The 21,481-nt window shown below is 41.1% G+C and overlaps 1 protein-coding gene across 5 annotated transcripts in view; it reads right to left on the bottom strand.

The window, feature by feature from the left end:
- The window catches only part of BICRAL (BICRA like chromatin remodeling complex associated protein), a 100,369-nt gene that overhangs the window by 21,685 nt on the left and 57,203 nt on the right, over positions 1 to 21,481 (bottom strand). For 3 of the 5 annotated variants that reach the window (XM_043449377.1, XM_043449376.1, XM_043449378.1), the window contains 4 exons: positions 12,812 to 12,857; positions 12,295 to 12,343; positions 12,137 to 12,205; positions 7,687 to 9,366 (listed from right to left, as the gene is read on the bottom strand). In XM_043449377.1, the coding sequence (XP_043305312.1) occupies positions 7,687 to 9,366; positions 12,137 to 12,205; positions 12,295 to 12,343; positions 12,812 to 12,852 (1,839 nt within the window). In that variant the 5' untranslated portion in view covers positions 12,853 to 12,857. Of the gene's footprint in view, positions 1 to 7,686; positions 9,367 to 12,136; positions 12,206 to 12,294; positions 12,344 to 12,811; positions 12,858 to 13,686; positions 15,247 to 21,481 lie in introns of those variants that run through there. The other 2 variants (XM_043449379.1, XM_043449375.1) reach the window with 2 other exon arrangements.

The following is a 21,481-nucleotide window of genomic DNA, read 5'->3' as shown; positions in this document are numbered from 1 at the left end:
TGTTGCGGAAAAAGAACAGCATGTAATATTATCTATGGTGAACAGGTCACCAGCCCCAGGTGGGATGCATGAGACAAGGCCTCGAACCTGGTGCACTGAAGACCCAAGGAATCGGTGGTGAGGGAGGTGAGAGGGGGATCGGATATGGAATACGTAAAATCTATTTGGATCCATCTGTCATGTATGACAAAACCCACTGAAAAAAAAAATAAATAAATTTAAAAAAAAAAAAAAAAAGAAAAAAAAAAAAAAAAAAAGAATCCACCTTGCAATGCAGGGGACATAGGTTCATCCCTGGTTGGGAAACTAAGATCCCATACACCGTGGAACAACCAAGCCCACGCGCCACAACTACTGAGCCTGCACACCACAACTAAGTCAGTGCATGCAACGATAGATCCCCCATGATGCGATGAAGATCCTGCTTGCCACAATGAAGACCTGATGCAGCCAAATAGAGTAAATAAGTAAGTATATAAATAAAATAAAATCCCCCATAAGTAGTTTTAAAATGAATGAAAAAACCAACTATGATGTCAGGACTTCGTCCAGTGGCTAAGACTCCACACTGCCAATGTAGGGGCGCCTGGGTTCAATCCCTGGTCAGGGAACTAGGTCCCACATGCTGCAACTAAGACCTGGCATAGCTGATTAAATAAATTAAAAAGAAAAAAAAAACAACTATGATTTCATAGTGTTATACACACACATACACATATATACCGGAGAAGGCAATGGCACCCCACTCCAGCACTCTTGCCTGGAAAATCCCATGGACGGAGGAGCCTGATGGGCTGCAGTCCATGGGGTTGCTAGGAGTCGGACACGACTGAATGACTTCACTTTCACGCATTGGACAAGGAAATGGCAACCCACTCCAGTGTTCTTGCCTGGAGAATCCCAGGGGCGGGGGAGCCTGGTGGGCTGCCGTCTATGGAGTTGCACAGAGTTGGACATGACTGAAGTGACTTAGCAGCAGCAGCAGCACACATATATACACAATGTGAGAAGAAGAAAAAGCTCTCTTTTTTGGAAAAATCTCAATCACTAACAGTAGATAGGATAATTAGAAAATCATTTTGCAATCACTAATGTAATATATATCAGCGAAGTCAATGGTGAAGGGCTGAGAAACAAGCAGGTCACATAGTCCCAAAACACCGTCCCAGAGATGATGTCTTCCTCGTACTGGAATAAGATACTTTTGAATACCTCGAGGAGAAACCTGGCCAGGGGCGGCATGGGAACCAAGTGATCACCCATAAAGGGGACAAACTAACGTTATAAGCCAGCCACTCGGCCAGAATCTAATCATGAGGAGACAATCAGTCAATGCACTGAGGGCCACCCTTGAAACAACTGATCCAGGCTGCTGTAGCCTAAAGAGACGTGACAGTAAGTGATCAGAGCGAGGCATTGTCATAAAGGGCATTGTCATAAAGGGCGTTACTGGCTCAACAGGAAGAAATCTGATATAATGTTATTATACAAACGTTAAATTTCCTGGGCATGATAGTGATACTGAGGTTGTGTTGAAGACAGTCTTTGTTTTTGGGAGATACTTGCTAAAGAATTTAGCAGGCTCATGCCATTTTGCAACTTACTTTCAAAATAGTTCAGAGGAAAGGGTGTGTGTGTGTCTGTGTGTGTCTGTTTGGAAAGAGAGAAAGACATCCAGACACAAACAAAACAAATGCTCCAAAGCATAAACAAGTAGTGAATCTCGCTGAGGAGGTTCACTGTACTCTCCCAACTTTTCTGTAGTTTTGAAAGTTTTCATAAAAGAAAAGGTGGGGCGGGGACTTAAGTTCACTCGTTAAGAAGCTGGTAAAACTAAAGGCAACTGGGTGGCTGGCGACAGGAGGAAGGAAGTTTTTCACTGTAGTACACAACTTTCTGTACCTTTTGAATTCTGAACCAAATAAGTGTATTTCGATGGCAAAAATAAATACAGTTTATATTTAAAACCCATTTAATATTAACACTTTATAGTATCAAAACTTGCTAAATGAAATTTCCCCAAGTAGATAAACCTTGAAAGCCCTTGATGATGATATTTTTGTTCCTTACAATGTTCTATAAGGTAATTTATACAGAGATTATAAAGTAAAAGAGTCACTGTGCTTCTGGATTTCCTGGGAGTGTAAATGTTAGATGGCACCTCAAGACTACTTTTCCAGTTTGTGCAGCCTCCAAGGTTATGCCCTCCTTATTCCAAAATACCTGATGCTTTAATTGTTCTGGAAAACCTACAGCAGAACACATGGAGTATAATGCAAGATTGAGTTCCCAATATTCTTTGACATTAAAAGTCACAAAAAATTACTTTGGAGCTGCCGGAATATGCTTCTTGTTACCTTTGGATAATTGAAACTTCGGGGAGTTAGAGAGACAGATTTTCTCCCCCCTTCATTGAAGCATTATTGAAAAAAATGAAAAAGAAAGGAAATGACCATGCTGTGGCTGATTATGTATAATCAATTATAATAAACATAAAGTAGACCAATATATACAGATATCATGAGATCCTCAAGTTATCTAATTAAGTAAAAATGAGTATGGTAATAAGTATGGTGTGTTGTAGAGTTAAGTGCATATGTGACGTGTGCTGGGTATGCAAAGGATGTCTCTGGGGGAAGAGAAAGAGAAAGAACACAGAAACACTGGTGGCCTGTGGTTGGGAAACCTGGAAGAAGAGGGCTTACTTTTCATTCTAAGCTATTTTGGAACTGTTTCTAATTGTTACCAATGGGAAGTTTTACTTTTTAAAAAAATGCATCAATATGTTGATAAATGCTTTCCAGGTATCACCTCCTCTACGTGGGTAAATTTTTTAAATTAGAAGAAAACAGAGTATCTGTAATTCCACCATCCAAGGAACTGCTGTTAATGGAGTAGTACATTTCCTTTTAATCAAGTTTCTGAGTGTTTGGTAAGCAAGAGGGTTTTCTACTTTCTAGTTCATCATACTGTCTTTCATCATTTTTCTAAAAGAGAAAGCAAATTGCTTATTAACTATTTTGCAGTTAAATGTACATTTTAAATATTTCATGTTTAAATGTGCACTTAAAATGATTTTATAAGTGAAAGTTGCTCAGTTGTGTCTGACTCTGTGTGACCCCATGGACTATACAGTCCATGGAATTCTCCAGGCCGGAATACAGGAGTGGGTAGTCTTTCCCTTCTCCAGGGATCTTCCCAACCCTGGGATTGAACCCAGGTCTCTCGCATTGCAGGCAGATTCTTTACCAGCTGAGCCACCAGGGAAGCCCAAAATGATTTTATAAGCCTTCCCTCAAATCTTTAATTATTTTTCAAAAACATTTTAAACAGTTATATAATACTTCATTATATTCAGTAATTTATATATATATAAATCCTATAGTAGGAGAATTACTATACTGGGTTTAGAAAACTTTTTGGCAACTGAAGTATAGGAGAATATCTATAGTATGCTATATTTGAGTAAGAAAAGAGGGGAAATAAGAAAATACACATGTATCTGCTTACTTGTGTGAAAATAAACAGACGATAAATAAAGGAGAGACTACTGAGACTGGCAAATAGAGGTGATGGAGGAGAACTGGCAGGAAAGGATGGAGCGGTTGTGAGTAGGAGAGGGGCCAGGGAGGAGGGAGACTGCCCCACACACTCTGCACAGCCCTGAGGTTTGGGACTGCGCTAATGGTTCACTCGTCCAAAAGAAACTAAATAGATAAAATCAACAAAAGTAGCGGGTAAAGAATTCTAGAACGAAATACAAACAGAAACAAATAAGCAAAAGCATAGTTCAAAAGAATAGCACAGCCACACCAAGGAAGGAAAAATAAGTACTAACCCTAGTAACTTTGGAACAGTGTTTTGACTATATACCTTTAGGGTAAAGACGGAACTGTAAATCAGCAATCAAATCTGAAGTAGGTTTGTTTTCAACAGTGGAGTCGTGTCTGACTCTGTGACCCCGTGGAGTCTAGCCTACCAGGCTCCTCCGTCCATGGGATTCTCCAGGCAAGAATACTGGAGTGGGTTGCCATTTCTCCAGGGGATCTTCCCAACCCAGGTATCAAACCCAGGTCTCCTGCATTGCAGGCAGATGCTTTACCCTCTGAGCCACCAGGGAAGCCCATGAATTAGTGATTCTAAAACTATTTTCTATGTATTCTAGGATTGGGCAAATAAATATATTATGGGGTAGGCTTTTTCACTATTAGAAAAGGGAGTGATAAATATGGAAAAGGAGACTTGAATAACGAATCTGGTGGTCCTGGATTAGAATTGAAGTATCAATATGAACCTACTGTTTTAAATATAGATATATAGATAAACAGATAATAGATAGCTACAGATGTTGTGTATGTGTAAATATATATAAGTCCCAGTTGAGACAACGTCAGTAGCAATGAATATGTAGTGCTCAGATCTTGGCTTCTAAGTACTGTTCTCCACTAGAAGGAACAAGGCCTTTGTTGAATAGTTGAATTCCAAGGCACGGGCAGGAAAGTGAAAGGCAAACATGGAACATCATGTTTTCCCAGAAATTAAAAGGCAGTGCTCAAAGCAAAATGTAAACATGTCAGAGGGACCAGCAGCCAGTGTGGAGGGGTGCTCAATGGCCATCAAATCAACTTAAGTGGAACTTCCCTGGTGGCCCAGTAGTTAGGACTCTGTGCTGCCAAAGCAGGGGATGTGGGTTTAACCCCTTGTCAGGGAACTAAGATCCCACATGCCATGCAACCAAAAAATTAAATAAACATATAAACCCAAAGAAACCTAAGCATCAAAGTGAAAAAAAAAAAAAAAAAAAAAGAGCATATAATCTCAAGTTTCATTTTAAAAAATAATTTAAAAAAACCAATTTGAGCATCAAAATAAATGATTGCAACAATTTTTTTTTATTGCAACAATTTTAACTCATTAAATGAGAATCTATGCGTCTATACTGATAGAAGTAAAAGGGAGAAACAGGAAAATTCTTCCTTAGAGAAGAATGCTAACAATTAAGGTAGAATAAACTTGATGGAATTAGAAAGTCTCTATGTGGTGACCATCACAGTAACAGCTGACTGAGTAACAACTGATTCGGTCAGGAATTATCAATGAAAGCTTAAACTAGTTTGTTCAAGTTTGACAAGAAACGATATCTACATAATCTCAGTGTAGCTGCCCAAAGAAGCTTACTAATGATACATCAGACACCACATGAAGCAGACCCCATCTTAAGCAAGTGCTGAACGTGAACACCACCAGCAATGGGACAAGTCCACCCCATGAGGACACACACACCACTTCTGTGGAATCCTATCAAAACTGTGTTGCTGTTTAGTTGTTCAGTTGAGTCTGACTCTTTGAGACCCCATATATTATAACCTCTGTCCATGAGATTTCCCAGGCAAGTATACCAGAGTGGGTTGCTGTTTCCTTCTCCAGGGGATCTTCCTGAACCAGGGATCAAACCCACATCTACTGCATTGGTAGGCAGATTCTTTGCCACCAGGGAAGGCCACCAAAAATGTATAACCTGAATTTCATCATGAGGAAACATTAGAGAAACTCAAATTGAAGGACACTCAATAAAATAACTGATTTGTACTCTTCAAAAAGTCAAGGTCATAAAAGATGAGGAAACTGTTTCAGATTTAAAGACATGACAACAGAATTAGGCAGTGATCCTAGGTTGGATCCTGGACCATAAAAACAAAACAAAACAAATTTTATTCTCTCTTGCCGTAAGGGACATTATTGGGAAAATGAACTACACAGAAAAAAGTCTGTAGATTTAATAGTAATATTGTAATAATGCTGACTTCTCGGTTTTGATAACAGTACTGTGGTTATGTAGGGGAATGCCCCTGACTTCAAGAAATAAACCTGTTAAGACTGAAGTATGTAGGGGTCAAGAGGCATCACGCCTGCAATTTACTCTTCAAAACTCTGTGTGTGTGTTTGTGTATGTGTTTGTGTGAAACAGAGAGAGAGAGAAGAATAAAACAAATGGGGTAAAAAGTTAACATTTGGAGAATTTTGGTGAAGGGTACATGAGAATTCTTTACACTATTCTCACAACTTTAATTTTTCTATAAGTCTATTATTTCAAAACACAGAGAGGGACTTCCCTGGTTCAGTGGCTAATATTCCTCGCTCCCAATGCAGGGGTCCTGGGTTTGATCCTTGTTCAGGGAACTAGATCCCACATGTCAGAACTAAGATTGAAGATCTGGCATGCCACAATTAAGACGTGGGACAGCCAAATAAATATAAATAAAATTTAACAAACAAAACACACAAACAGTTTTGATACCAAAAGAGTACACTGAACATCCTTAATCATAAATAATCTGTTTCCTTAGGATTCTTAATGGAATTACTAAGTCAAAGGTATACAGTTTAAAAAATACTGACCTACGTGGTAGAGAGAAGTTTTTGAGTTCTTCTAAATGTGGAGAAGAAAGGCTGGGAAAATGGAGGTGTTGAGAGGGTAGACCACAGCGGGAAGGTAGGGTATGGAACTGGAGCTACAGAACATTCTCAGAATGAGCGAGAGCCAAAAGCCGTAGGAGTTCAAAGATTGGCAGATGGGGTGAGGGACTACAGCTGACAAATGTTTGAAATGCTTTTCAGGAATATCATCTTCACATGGTGTAACTGACTGCCTGGTCATTCATCTGCAAGCAGCCTGGTAAGAACAGGCTCAAGTACTTGGTCCAATCCACTGCCCTGTATCCTTCCCTCTGTATGCATCCCTCTGTGCAGGCCAGTTACCCACTGCTGAGTCTCAGTGGGTCCCTGAGCCTTTCCAGTTGGCATCCAAGAAACAGCCACGACTTCTCTACCCAGTCCATAGTCATAGGACCTAGTGGCTACTATATGATGCAAGTGAGAGGGAAGCCAAAGTGTTAGTCACTCATTCGTGTCCGACTCTTTGCGACCCCATGGACTGTAACCTGACAGGCTCCTCTGCCCATAGCATTCTCCAGGCAAGAATACTGGAGTGGGTTGCCATTCCCTTCTCCAGCGGATCTTCCCAACCCAGGGATTGAACCCAGGTCTCCCACACTGCAGGAAGATTCTTTACTGTCTGAGCCCCATGATGTAAGTAAATAATCTGAAATAATCTTTCCTTGTAAATGCCTATAACACATTCCACCAAGTATATGTATTAATATTGGCTCTTTGATCCCCTGGAGGAGGAAAATGACAACCCACTCCAGTATTCTGGCTTGAAAAATCCCATGGACAGAGGCCGGCTAACAGTCCAGGTTGCAAAGAGTTGGACATGATGAGCTAAGCACATCTGAGCTGAGTGTTTGCCACTTGCCAGGGACCATGCTAAGCGCTTTATACAGATTATTTCACTTAACTTTCTCAATGACTATGTGGGATGGTAGTATTATTAATATAAACTCCATTATACTGATGGAAAAACTTAAGTCTAGAGAGGTTAGGTAAGGTAAGACTTGTTCCCAGTCATACAGCCTAGATTGAAATCCATGAAGTCTCCACCCTAAACCACAAGGCTATGCAGGATAGAACATTTTAACTAAGAAGAAAAAAGGCAATCAATCATAAGTTGAACATCTTAAGATAATAAATTGGGAACCTAGGATGAAAATTATATTCTTACAAATACATATTCCATTCTTCCATTCCGTAATCACCCAAGCATTTGTTTGATAAAGGGAACGTTACCTGACAGAAGAACTGTTGCTGGCTTCCTACTCCAGGTGTGTTACTGAAGGTGCTGGTAGACTTGGAAGAAGGAACTGGAAGACGATGGGATACACTGACCGGTCCTGGAGTCCTGTTGGGCTGGGGCAGCTGATCTCCCGTAAAGTTTGATCCTGATGCACCAGACTGAACCACAGACCCAAGACTAGGATGGGCAGTGCTGGACGAACTGACAACAGGGAACCGACTAGGTCCTGCCATGCTTGTCACCGAGGGCATGGTGGTGAAGCCAGGTCTTCCTTGGGAGACGCTGCTCTGCCCAGGGGACAGGTGCAAGACGGTGGGTGATGCCTGCTGCAAAGGCACCTGTCCGCCGACGATCTGAGGAGAGGCGTGGTTGACAATCACCGGGCTTCCGGAGGCGGCGAATGTCTGCCCAGACACTAACTGGACGGCGGCACTCTGGTTGTTCAGCATCTGTCCAGAATATGGTTGATTGGTCCTGAGCATGTTGGAAGAGTTTCTGTTCAACATGACATGCTCTGAGGCCACCTGGCCGGAAATGAGCTGAGAGGGCTGAGTCTGAAGAAGCTGCCCATTGATGGTCTGGACGTGGTGTACCGAGTTGGAACTGACAGAAAGGCTTGTAGGTATGAGGAACTGACTCTGGGGTGTGTGAGGCTGGCCCATGGGAGAATGAATAACGATACTGCCCCCGGCGCTGCTCACAGCCTGCGAGGTGACGGGCTTCCTCGTGTTCTGTTGGTTTACGATGTTCACCGACATGTGCGGACCAACCACTGAGCCCTGGGGTGAGCTTGCAGAGGCAAACGAGATCCCTTGCTGAACATGGTGCTGTTGTATTCCCAAGTTGTTCACATTGTATGTGTTTTGCTGACCCATCTGGATAGGCTTTGGCTGGATATTAACTGGGACTTTATTTGAATTTGGTGCAAGACCCCTTTGTATGATGATGTTATGCACAGGTAAAGATGTTTGGAAATTTGTGCTGTTAAACGGAACAGTAACAGGCTGTGCTACTGGGCTGGAACTGGAGTTCCCAAACAAGGAGTTGCCATTAGGAGTCTGTCTGTGAACGAGAAGCCCTCCACTCACATTTGAGGGGGCTTGCTGCCCACTACCCTTTAGTATTATTTGTGATCCATCTAGGTTATTAATAGTCATCATGGAAGGTTGATTACCAAATGACCCAATTAACTGTATTTGACCAGAACCACTAATCTGGCTGCTATTAGACAAATGCTGGCTGGGCACACTGATCCCCACGTGGTGCATAAAGCCATGGTGCACACCCACCGTATTGCTTGCAAACGACGTGCCAACAGGCACATGAGTCACCCCGATAGGCTGCAGTGTCTGACCTGAGTAATTAGAAACATTAGAAGCCTGAGTAAAGGATGCTGATGAAGAGGGATGAAGCTGAGCTTGTGCAAACTGTTGGCTCGAACCTATACTGGCGTCCAGATATGCCTCTTCTGCCAATGTCTGTTCGGTGATATTGGCCTCCTGCAAGGATTTCTGAAGAATGTCGAAAGGTTGGTCCTCACTGAGATCAGGAAGAGGAGAAGACTCAAGTTCATCTTCGAGAAACTGAAGGCTACTTGAAAGTGGCAGTCCATCACTGGGCCCTTCTCCAAGCTGGCTGCTTACAGCTTTGAGGGCTGACTTAGGATCAGCATTCTAAAAAAATAAGCGGGAGGTTACACGGCATATCTCACCTCTGAAAGAGATTCTTAAACAAAAAATGAATCTCACTTTTGAATATGAATAAAGCATAACAGTCTGCTTTTTAGACTCAACTCTCCAAACTGCTTATCTTATTCTGATACTTGATTTCCTTAGTGATGATGTTTAAGTTTGTTTTTTCTTTTTTGGTAAGTATAAGCATTCATTGCTCTGGTAAATTATTTTATAGGGAACAGATCAATAATGCAAACATACTCATGGCTACCTGAGTAGCTTTATTCTTTGAGACAGTGGCACAGGCATTATTTTTTCAGGATTGCTCCCAAGTCCAAAGCTTGAATGGGACTCAGCCTAGGGTATGTGTGTATCCAGAAGACAGCAGTGTCTAGTTCATTGTACCACAGGAGGAGACGTGAATTTTGGGAGTTCTGAGTGTGGTTCTACTAGATGTCCCGAAGGTGTCTCAGATTCAGCCTTGACTTTCAAGGTTTCTCAGAACTCCCCTAGTGCTAACCTGTCCCAGTCCAGGCAAGATCAGTCTGGATGAAAAGAAGCTTCCCATGTGAAATGAGCGAATGGGCATTTGATTTCTTAGAAGTAATCAGCTCATTATGATGCTTTAAAAACTGTATCAGTGTCCTATTCAAGAGTAAAAGTCGGTCACCACCTGTCAAGTGCTCCCTTGTGCATTAGTGTCTGTCCGTAATGAGTCCTTAAGGTCTGGGCATTCCAATTAGAGACAACAAAACAGGCATATGTAGAGAACTGAGCACGGTTACTGATAAATCAGAGACACTCCACTGGGCCAGAAGTTTATCATGGGATATGACAAGATTATAAAAGAAAGAAAAATGAAATCAATAGTTATTTAACACAGGGTGAAGGCAATGTGAATATACTTAACACTACCAAGCTGTATACTTAAAAATGGTTAGGATGGTAAACTTGTTGTTATATATATTGTAACATAATTAAAAATGTTAAAAGGTGAAGAAAAACATTTAAAAATAGATCAGTCAAGAATAAACAATCCAGGGATTCCTTGGTGGTCCAGCACTGCCAGGACCTGGGTTCAATCCCTGATTGGGGAACTAAGATCCTGCAAGCCACACAGTGTGACTGGAAAAAAAAAAAAAGAAGAAGAAGAAGAATGAACAGTCCAGTTTTCAAAACCCTAGAAATTCTCAGACGTAGGTTAGTAAGGTATGGTGTTCTGGGGGCTAAAAGACGGGAAGAACCAGGTAGAAAAGCAAGACTAGTTCACCTGACACCCAATTAGAACTTGAAGTCATTTGAAACGAAGTGGGGAAAAGCCACTGAAACCAAGGAGGTTTGTTTGCTTGTTTCTGCAGAGAAAGGTCAAGGCAACAGTGGATTATCTCCTGAGTGGTGATGTTTTCACAGTGCACAAATTAACAGACCATGGGTTTAAAATTTCATATTTTTCAAAGCTTTTAAAATATTTCTACTGCCATGACACAATCCAAGTTCCCCAAAAATACACCCTGAATGAAGCAGCCTGAAGAGTTAGAATTAATACTCACATGGAAGTGGGAGAGCTGGTGAGTAAAAATCATTAGTGTTGGGAAACAGGCTAAATACCTCCTTTATGGGTTACAGGCATGCATGCAGTTATTGCCCACTCAGAATGAATTTCAAAATTGCTACTGATTCACAAGCCTTACAGGAGATAGTGTTGTGACTTTAAAGCCACCCCTAGCATGTGGAGGAGTCTTACATGTTATGATCTGACATACTTTGTATACACTCAAATACGTTAAAGAATTGTACATTCCCAAGAACTTTCTAAATGTTACTCCAATGGTACTCCATATTATGGATGAAGAAAATAAAGATCCTGATGATGATGATGATAAGTTGACATTAACTGAACAGTGTGCCCATGGACTAGTTCCATTCATCTTAACCAGCCTATGAGGTAGATCTATCATTCTCCTGGATTTACAAATAAAGAACCTGAGCCTCATAGAGATTTAGTGATATAAGCAAGGTTACAGAGCTAGAAAGTGGCAGAGCAAGGATTCAAACTTGGGACTCTAGACTATCATCCATGGAGAACAAAGCAGTTAAGAGATTAAAGTAACACGGGCTTAAACACAGCCATCTGGATACAGTTTCCAGGCAGGACTCACCTGTCCTGGAGGTCAGATTTCTTGTCTAGATGCTCCTAGGGTTTAAGGAACCTGGTGGCCTGGGTTCAATTCCAAGCTCTGCAACTCCTGGCTGTGTAATACTCAGTAAGTACCAATCTTCAGTTCCCTCATCTTCAATTATGGATACTAATAGAACCTACTATATACTTCACGGAATTATTGTAACGGTTAGTGAGGTTGATATTTGTTAAGCTCTCAGTGCCAAGAACATACTGAGTGCTTAATAGGTATCAGTTACTATGATCTTTTTCCTTGTTTAAGATGAAAAGGATGAGAACATAACCATAATTCAGAAGGATTTTTTCTTAAAGCTTATGTAACAGTGTTCAAAAGACTCTAAGTTTCTCAGGTTATGTGTCCATGGCATTTTAGAAAGAAAATTGAAAGCTTAGGAAAATAGTAAAGTAAAAATCTTAATAGGCTAAGTTAAAAGTAGAAACTGTCAACATAATTCAATAGATTTTTCCTCTTGTGGCAACTGCAAAAGATGAAGTGAGGATTCCCATCATGATCCAAAAGCAATTATAGCTTCCAGTCACCAGGCATCAATGAGACAGAAACACCTGATCACTGCAGTTTCCAATACTCACACTAGAGTTGGCGAAAATCGAATTTGAATTGGCTGCAGAATATCCTGCATTAGTCAAGTCCTCATTGCTCTGCAAAGGTACAAATTCAAAAAAATGATCACTTGGACTGTAAAAGAAGAAACAAAATGTATGACTGTGACAGCCTGAGTATTACTCACCGATTTATTACTAGGTCCATGTAGAAAATAGTTCAATGCTTGTGGGTCTCTAGAAAACAACCACCAAACAGAGACAACAGCAAATAAATACATTACTTACATTTAGAGTTCACTTTTACTAGGGTAAAAAGAAAATGACATATTAGCTCAAGTAAAATCCTCTCCTTGTTTTAAAACTATTAGTAGTTTTTGTCTGTTTTGTTTTGCTGTCATTTCATTTCCTACTATCACTCATTTCGGCCTCCTAGGATTTCTTAGAAAATGAATTTAATAACGGATTACCTAATGATGACTCCTATGTTAATCCATGTCACTTTGTCTTCCTACTATACCTATAAATACCTATAGGTAGGTATATTATACTTTCCTACTATACCTATATATTTCTACTATACCTCTGATGATTATTTAATTTTTATTTTAAAAACCCACTTGGTTTCAAGGTGCTTATTAGGTTGTTTCAGTACAGCAGACCTCACACATTCAATTCACCCCAGTCCTGGAATGAGCGTCTTACCCAATAAGATCAAGGAGACACGAGTCGTCATCATCATCCATGACAACTATAAAGAGAAGGAATGAGAAAGCACTGTTTCAGCACAGCAGATTAAAGCCACCAGCATCAACGCAACACAAAAATATACCTTATACTTTCCTAGGTAAATAACTGTAATTCATGTGCACTTCCCTCTAATTGCTTATTATGAATGTGATTTTTAAATTTTTGTGGTCATTCAAGAGATCAAGTATTCAATTTAAATTGTTTTTATTGAACACAAATCCTTAACTGACAAGTCAAAAAGGAATCCAGACAAATCTAAGGGGGTTGGCAGCAACCCTTCACATGCAATTCCCCAAAGGGCCAGTAAACCAGGAACAGTAACTTCCTCAAAAAGTATAGTGAACAAGAGGAGCAATCACAGTTTTGTTTTTAAAAAAATCCGTGCATACAGAGGTCTTTGAATTTTGTGACTAGATGTTTCCAAACCTGGTGAGCAATCCAGATTTCTAGCCATATTTTCGCTATCTTTAGGAAAACAGAAAAGTCAATTCTCCCTACTTTTGGAGACAGAAGAGGCACCACTGCCCCAGGCAGTACTGTGACAGGCTTGGCACTGAAGGTCCCAAGTTCCTCCCTCCCAGAAGCAATGCCAACTGTTCAGTTGTAAACAGTGTACATCCTAACACTAGAATCTTTAAAGTAGAAACTCTCAACTCCCAGTTCACCCCAGCTCTAAGCCCAGAGCTCCCTCTCTCCCCAGCCATCGAGAGCATCCAGCTCAGCCAGCACAATCGCTGTGTTCTGGCTGAAACAATAACAACTGTACAAATTCCAAGAGCGGTTCTCCCCCTTTTCTTTCTCCTCCCTCCCCCGAGATCCAGGAAACTTACACTAGTGATCCGACACCTGGCAACATTGCTTCGCACCCATTTCGAGCCATGCGTGGAATAATTTACATCACAGAATGCCCAGGCCAAGAGTTCTGGAGCCGTTGGAAAGGGCAGTTGTGAACGGCAGTTGGACGGAGGAATGAAATCCTGAAGAGATGCCCAGAAGAGGGACACGCCCGAAGAAGGCAGAGTTTCTACTAAGGTTTTTTTTTCTCGGTTAAAACTGCCATCTCCTCTCCACTTCCCCCCCAACTTCCCATCCCATCGGTCACAAGGCCAAACAAATATAAAAATTACTCCTGCCACATGGAAGGAAACTTGCTTTCCTCAGGAAGGGTCTGGAAGGGGTAAGTATCCCCCCATGTGGGACCTCCGCGTTGGTGGGTGACAGGGTTCAGCTGCTGGTGGATCCTCTGAGTGGATCATTGGTGGAGAGGAGAGCTGATGGGGGACAGGAGGAGGTCAGTGCAGACAGCTTATCCAACGCTAACAGCCATGGCCACAACTGTGGGAGGAGCACGGGCCAAGTGAAATCTGTGTCTAGGACTCAGAGGTTGAGTCACCCAGGGGCATGCTAGGATGACTTTACTCACATGGCTTTTGAGGGGTGAAAAGGGACAGGAAGGAGAAACTGGAAAACTATCATCAAGTAGATATGCTAGAAACTTGTGTGAAGGTCCGCCCTTAAATCCTGACATTTAACATGGGGAGCCACATTAGCTGTTGCTCATTACTGTTCCCTGGGCTGGTCTCCCAGACATCACAATCACATGGACTACATTAGCCAATTATGATGTACAATTAAGCCTATAAAATGCATATTATTTCTTTACTTCAACATGACTATTTAAATGGAGCTCCGCTGTATCCTCTGTAAATTCATTTTTTAAGTGTCTAACAGTTTTCAGAACGAACTAAATGTATGTGAAAAACAGCCTGCATCAGGGCAGAACCCTTTCACACCTCTCCCTGGTTCCCCTAACACCTGTATCAGCTCCTCCAGCGCACGAGATGCCCCAGGGTAACACACACCCTGAGAGGAAGGAGGCACCAGTGGCTCCTCCCGAGTGTCACCGCCACCAAGACTTTCAAGCACAGACAGCCTCTGCCACCCCACAGCTCGGGGACAAGCTGCTCCCTGAGTAGACCCAGTAAAAGAACAACTGTACAAGAGGGATGAAGTTAAAGGCCACTGCACACCCTCCCCTACCAAGTGGGCTGCCCAGACACTCGACAGAACACTTGTTGGCGACATCCACCCTACTCGCGGCATCAGTCCTGCCAGACAGACCTTCTCCTCCAGCGCCCCTTGGGTAGAATGCCACGAGCCTTTATAGTCAGGGCAACTCTGAGAATTCTACCTTTTAAAGGGCCACACTCTTTTCTGACTAAACACTTTCAGATTAGAAGAGATGACTCTTACCTCTACACACCCAGCTCCACATGGTGCCACAACACAGTCACAACGCAGCCCGAGCCGCTATTTCTTTCCCCAGGAGGACAGATGGCCCCATCAGAGTAAATCTACCACAGTGAATGTGTAGAAACTGACTAGGATTCTAAAGCAGAAAGACAACCTGAGGATAGAAACTAATGACTCCAAAGTGAAGAGCTGAGTTTTCTTTGGAAAGATTCCCCCATTACTTCTGGGCTCTTGTTGAAGCCCTCATTAAAGTAATGACTCTGGATTCACGAGATGGGCCTCTGGCCACCCCTCTTCCAAGAGGAAGTCCCTAGATCAGAGGTTACAAACTACTTCTTGGTTTCACACACTAGAGTAAGACACATCCCCTGGGTGATAGCAGTTTGCAGCAGTAGGATCTGGCAGGGAGAGAAGGGGACTGCAGTTCTTATAGGTGCCCCAAGAGATCAGAAGGCACTGCCCAGACACCTGACTACCACTTTTTTTTAAAAAAATTAATTTATTTTTATTTCCTGGCCACACGTGGGCTCTTGGTTCCCTGATCCAAGATTGAATCAGCGCCCCATGCATTAGAAGTGCAACGTTTTAAGCACGGACCACCAGGGAAATCCCTGACTACCACTCCTAAAGAAAGAAAGCTAATATTTAAAATTGCTCACACTGTTCTTAATCAAGAAGACAATGTAAAAGTGACATTTCAAATCAGTGGGAGAAAACGTTAGCCCTCTAGAGAAAAGAAGGTGGAGCCATACCTCCTATCTTACACAAAAATAAATTCCAGATGGATCTAAGAGTTAAACGTGGTGGGGCAGGTGAGGGATGAGAAGAGATTTACTGTTTAAGAAAAACATATGGGAGAATTTTGTTTTATAATCTTGGAGTAGGAAAAGGCTAAGTATGTCACAAGACGCAGAAGTCTGCCAAATTTGATGACAAAAATTTTTAAAAATTCTGCATGATAAAAGAAAAAAAATGAATAAAAATAAAAAAACAAAAAGTGGGGAAAACAAATTCAGTTCGTATCACAAGCAGCTTTTCTCCCTAATACATAAAGAGCTCATATTTTTAAAAAGGTCAGCTACCCTGCAGAAAATCAAAGGGTATGAAAAATCAGTCCAAAAAAAGGAAAGACAAGTAACCCCTAAACATGTAAAAGTAATCACCCTCACTTAGGATAACAGAATGCAAATGAAAATTACAATGAGATAAGATTATTTGTCAGATTGGCAAAGATAAAGTTTGGTTAAGGACTATGCTAGTCAGGAAATGGAAAAGAGGGACTTTTACACCTAGGTAGTGAGAGCATATGGCAACCCACTCCAGTACTCTTGCCTGGAAAATCCCATGGACAGAGGAGTCTGGTAGGCTACAGTCCATGTAGTTGCAAAGAGTGGGACACGACTGAGCGACTTGACTTAGTGAGAGCATAATCCCTGGAGAGGACAACTACTTTAAAATTTTTAAATGCACGAATCATGTCACCTAGCATGTGCTTGTCCTATAAATATTCTTGCACAAGTGTGAAATGGTATGTGTATAAGACTATCCAGTGCAGGGGACGTCCCTAGCGGTTAGGGGCTAAGTCTCCACACTTACCACGCAGGGGGCATGAGTTTGATCCTGATTGGGGAACTAAGATCCAACACACCCACAACACAGCAGGGATTTCTTCTTAAGGTGATGGAAATGTTGTGGAATCAAATCACTAAAACTGTACACTTTAAAGGGTGAATCTTATGGTACTGAAATTATATTTAAAGCATTAAAAAAAATGAAACGAAAGAGGTATACACCTTTCTTGTTCCTTTGATCATATACCTTTCCAAGTCAGTTTCTACACATCTGCCTCATTATTTTCAATGGCTGTGTAACACTCCATTGTGTGGGTGAATATAATTGATACCAGAAGTGTTGGGTAGAGGGAAAATATATAAAAATGTGTGTATACGTATCCAGACCCTGAAATAAGGCACAAATAACCAGCAATACCAGCTGCTTCTGGGAGGGAAATTGGGTGGCTGGATTTTGGGCTTTCCCTGTTTGGGGCCAGGGTTTGATTCCAGGTTAGGGAACTAAGATCCAACAAGCTAAGCAGCGGCCCCCACCCCAATATAATTAATAAAACAAAGAGGATGGGACGATCCATGAAACACAAGACGCTCAAGTCAGGCTCACTCTACGTAAACATACTGGACATCAAATACTTGGAAAATTTTCAAGCAGTCCAGTGGCCTCAAGAATAACCTACATCAGCTATCTCAGAAGAAATATCTTACAGACAGTTTGATATTCATTAAGAATACAGAAAGATTTTAAAGACTGCCAAGCCAGAGATAAAAGAGGAAGATGGTAGGCTATATATATATATATATTTTTTTACATCGGAGGAAAAAAATCTGAGCTCTTATATCAAGAAATGTGTTGGTTTCAAGAACAAATTTCAGGAAAGCTAGCTAAGCAAATCAATTCTACTGATTTAAGACATTATAACCTAGGAGCAGAAGAAAACGTTAAAAGTCATAACACAGAATTTCAAATAATTCACCAAATGAAATCTGATATGTGACTGCTATCACAAATGATTCTCTTCTCTCCCTTATATGCTTTTCTGTTTTCTCTTCTTCCAAAAACATTATCTAGTGAAAATGATGACTAGTAAGCTAAAACTTTAAAAGATCATCAAGAATCAATAAAACAGGTTATCTTACCAACATACAAAAAAAATTACTGACATTTGCTTTATTTGTGTTGATTTGGTATAGTATCAGTATATGTCATAATTTCCCAATCATTCACAAATTTGCCTTTAAAAGGTGCTGAGCTAGCACAGGGATCAGTAGGAAACTTTATTTAAGCAGTCCTGAGCTATGGCATGGGCAGTCTTCTCAGGTGATTTCTGAAGGTATAATGAGCTGTAGGCACTTTTATTTTTACCCATATATTTACCAGTTCCAGTGCTCTTCAATCCTTTGACTGAATTCAGATTTTCATCTGGTATCATTTCCCCCGCTCCTGAAGGATCTCCTTGAATATTCTGAAGTACAGATCTGGTGATGAATTCTTTCATATGTCTTTAAATGTTTATTTTGCCTGAATTTTTGAAATGTATTTCACTGGATATATATAGTTCTGTCATTCAGCCACTAGGTCGTGTCCAATGCCTTGCCACACCATGGACGGCAGCGTCCCAGGCTGCCCGTCTGTCACTCTCTCCTGGAGTTTGCTCAAAATCCTCTTCAATGAGCCTGTTTTCTTTTGGTTCTTCAAAGATACTGCTGTACTGCTTCTTGCTTGCCCTGTTTCTAAATAGAATTCTACTGTGGTTCTTACTTTTGTCCTTTTGTACATAACAGGTCTCCCCTCCCCACCCTCATCCCCCACCCCCAATACAAAGATTTTTCTCCTTATCACTGGTTTTAAGCCCTTTGATTATGATGTGCCTTGGCAATATTTTCTTCATGCTTATTGTGCTTGGGATTCATTAAATTTCCATGATCTGTAAGTTTATAATCTTCCTCCAACTTAGAATAATTGCAGCCATTGTTGTTGTTGTTTGTTGTCCAGTTGCTAAGTGGTGGCAGACTCTTTGTGACCTTGTGGACTGCAGCACAGCAGGCTTCCCTGTTCTTCCCTTTCTCCTGGAGCTTGCTCAAACGCATGTCCATTGAGCTAGTGATGCCATCTAGCCATCTCATGCTCTTTCGCCCCCTTCTCTTCCTGCCCTCAATTTTCCCCAGCAGCAGGGTCTTTTTCAATGAGTCAGCTCTTCCCATCAGGTGGCCAAAATATTGGAGCTTCAGCATCAGTCCTCCCAATGAATATTCAGGGTTGACTTCCTTTAGGATCGACTGATTTGATCTCCTTGCTGTCCAAGGGACTCTCAAGAGTCTTCTCCAGCACCACAGTTTGAAAGTGTCAATTCTTTGGTGTTCAACATTCTTATGATCCAACTCTCACATCCGTACGTGACTACTGGAAAAATCATAGCTTTGACTGTAAACGGACCCTTGTTGGCAAAGCTATGTCTCTGATTTTTAATAGGTTGTCTAGGTTTGTCATAGTTTTCCTTCTAAGGAGTCTTTTTCTAAGGAAAAATCATAGCTTTGACTGTAACAGACCCTTGTCGGCAAAGCGATGTCTCTGATTTTTAATAGGTTGTCTAGGTTTGTCATAGTTTTTCTTCTAAGAAGAAGTTTTTCTTCTTCTTCAAGTATCTTTTAATTTCACGGCTTCAGTCACCATCCGCAGTGATTTTGGAGCCCAAGATAAGAAAATCTGCCATTGTTCCCACTTTTCCCCCATCTATTCGCCATGAAGTAATGGGACCAGATGCCATGATCTTAGTTTTTTGAATGATGAGTTTTAAGCCAGCTTTTTCACTCTCCTCTCTCACCTTCATCAAGAGGCTCTTTAGTTCATCTTTGCTTTCTGTCATTAGAATGATCTCATTTGCATATTTGAGGCTGTTGATATTTCTTCCAGCAATCCTGATTCTGGCTGTGAGTCACCCAGCCCAGCATTTCACATGATGTACTCTGCATATGAATTAAAAAAGCAGGGTGACAATACACAGCCTGGAAGTACTCTTTTCCCAATTTTGAACCAGTCTGTTTTTCTATATCCGGTTCTAACCGCTTCTTCTTGACCTGCATACAGGTTTCTCAGGAGGTAGGTAAGCTGATCTTGAATAATTGCAGCTATTACTTCATATTCTCTATGTCCTACCCGTCCTTCAGGGACTCCAATTACCTATGAATATGCTGCTTTTAAGTGGTTCCACAGCTCATTGGTGCTGTTTCAAAACTTTTTAAGTGTCCTTTGATATCTCTGGTTTTTATTTAGGATAGTTTCTATTGCTATGTCTTCAAGCACACTAATCTTTCCTTCTGCAGTGTCTAATCACTTATTAATCCTATCCAATGTATTTTTAAATTTTCAACCATTGTAGCTTTCATCTCTAGTAGTTGGGTATTTTTTAAAAATATCTTCCTTGTCTTTAGTATGTTCAATCTTTCTTCTACCTTCTTGAAATTATGCAGAATAGTGACAACTTTTTAATATCCCTCTCTACTAATTCTATCATTTGTATCATTTCTGGGTCTGTTTCTACTGATTGATTTTTTTTTGTCCTTATAATGGGTAGTGTTTTTCTTCTTCTTTGTATGCCTAGTAATCTTTTGGATTGGATTCCAGACATTGCTAACTTTACATTATTGAGTACTGGATATTTTGTATTTTTGAACTCTGTCTAGGACACAATTAGGTTGCTTGTAGGAATAGTTTAATAGTTTGATTCTCTTGAGGTCTGATTTTAAGCTTTGTCAGTCTTTAGTCTAGGGTCAGTTTTGCCCAATGCCCACCTGAGTACTTCACTTGATATTGCAGAATTGTAAAGATTTTTGCACTCTTACAAGTGGAAACACAAACTAGTCTCTGCCCTGTGTGAGCTCTAATCCTTTTGGTTGGTTCTCTCCCAGGACGTGGGTAGCTTCCCTATCGCATGAAGTGACTGGGTATCAGCTGAAGAGCCAAGGGAGACACTCTCCAGGGTTTTGCATTTATCTCAGCACCGCTCTCTTCTCTGGCTCTGCCCCCACGAGTGTAGCTACTTTTACATCCCAGCAACATCAGCTCAGTTCAGGAAGACTACCAGATGCCACCTGGGTTCCTTTACCCAGTGCCGTGGCCTGGAAACCCTCCCCAGACAGGACACTGGGGAAGTTACAGGACTCATCTTACCCATTTTCTCTTTCTCATGAGTCACTGTCCTGGGCTGCCTGATAGTCAATGTCTAATAATCATGTTTTATCTAATTTTTAACTTTTATGAAAGAAAGTCAATCCAGTCCCTATTATTCCATCTTCGGAAGAAATTACTTTAGGAGCTAAGAACAGCTTATATGAGTTCATTAGCATGAATTGTGGGATCAGAGATCCTAAAAGGAGGAGGGAAGGAGAAAAGGAGGACAGTAAATTGCTTTAGTCCTGCCTTCTTTTGTTTTCTACCCTGAAAAAAAGCTTAGGGTACGGGGAAACCCACTTCTTTAATTACTACATTTAATGATGTTGCTCGGTGGGTGAAGAGAGTAAATATTTAACCAATACTCAGCGCCCACTATGTGCCAGTTCTTGTGTTAAGGACTGGGAATTTCAAATGAGTATGACATAAAATGCAAGGGTAAATATAAATACCCTTAGCATTTTTGCAGGACTGTAAAAGCAAGGCCAAAATGTAAGTTACTGTGTTTATTTAAGCAAACAATATCCTAATAAGTGTCATGATCAACAAGTCACACCATAAAACAGCCACTTACCCAAGGAAAGTAACTGTCTATGTCACCTAGGATATAAAGTATTCTCATCTTATTTCTTT

The sequence above is a fragment of the Cervus canadensis genome, chromosome 28, assembly GCF_019320065.1.
Source record: "Cervus canadensis isolate Bull #8, Minnesota chromosome 28, ASM1932006v1, whole genome shotgun sequence".
NCBI lineage: Eukaryota > Metazoa > Chordata > Mammalia > Artiodactyla > Cervidae > Cervus > Cervus canadensis.
The sequence above is the reverse complement of the archived record's forward strand: the minus strand, read 5'-3'. Positions and strand labels throughout refer to the sequence as shown.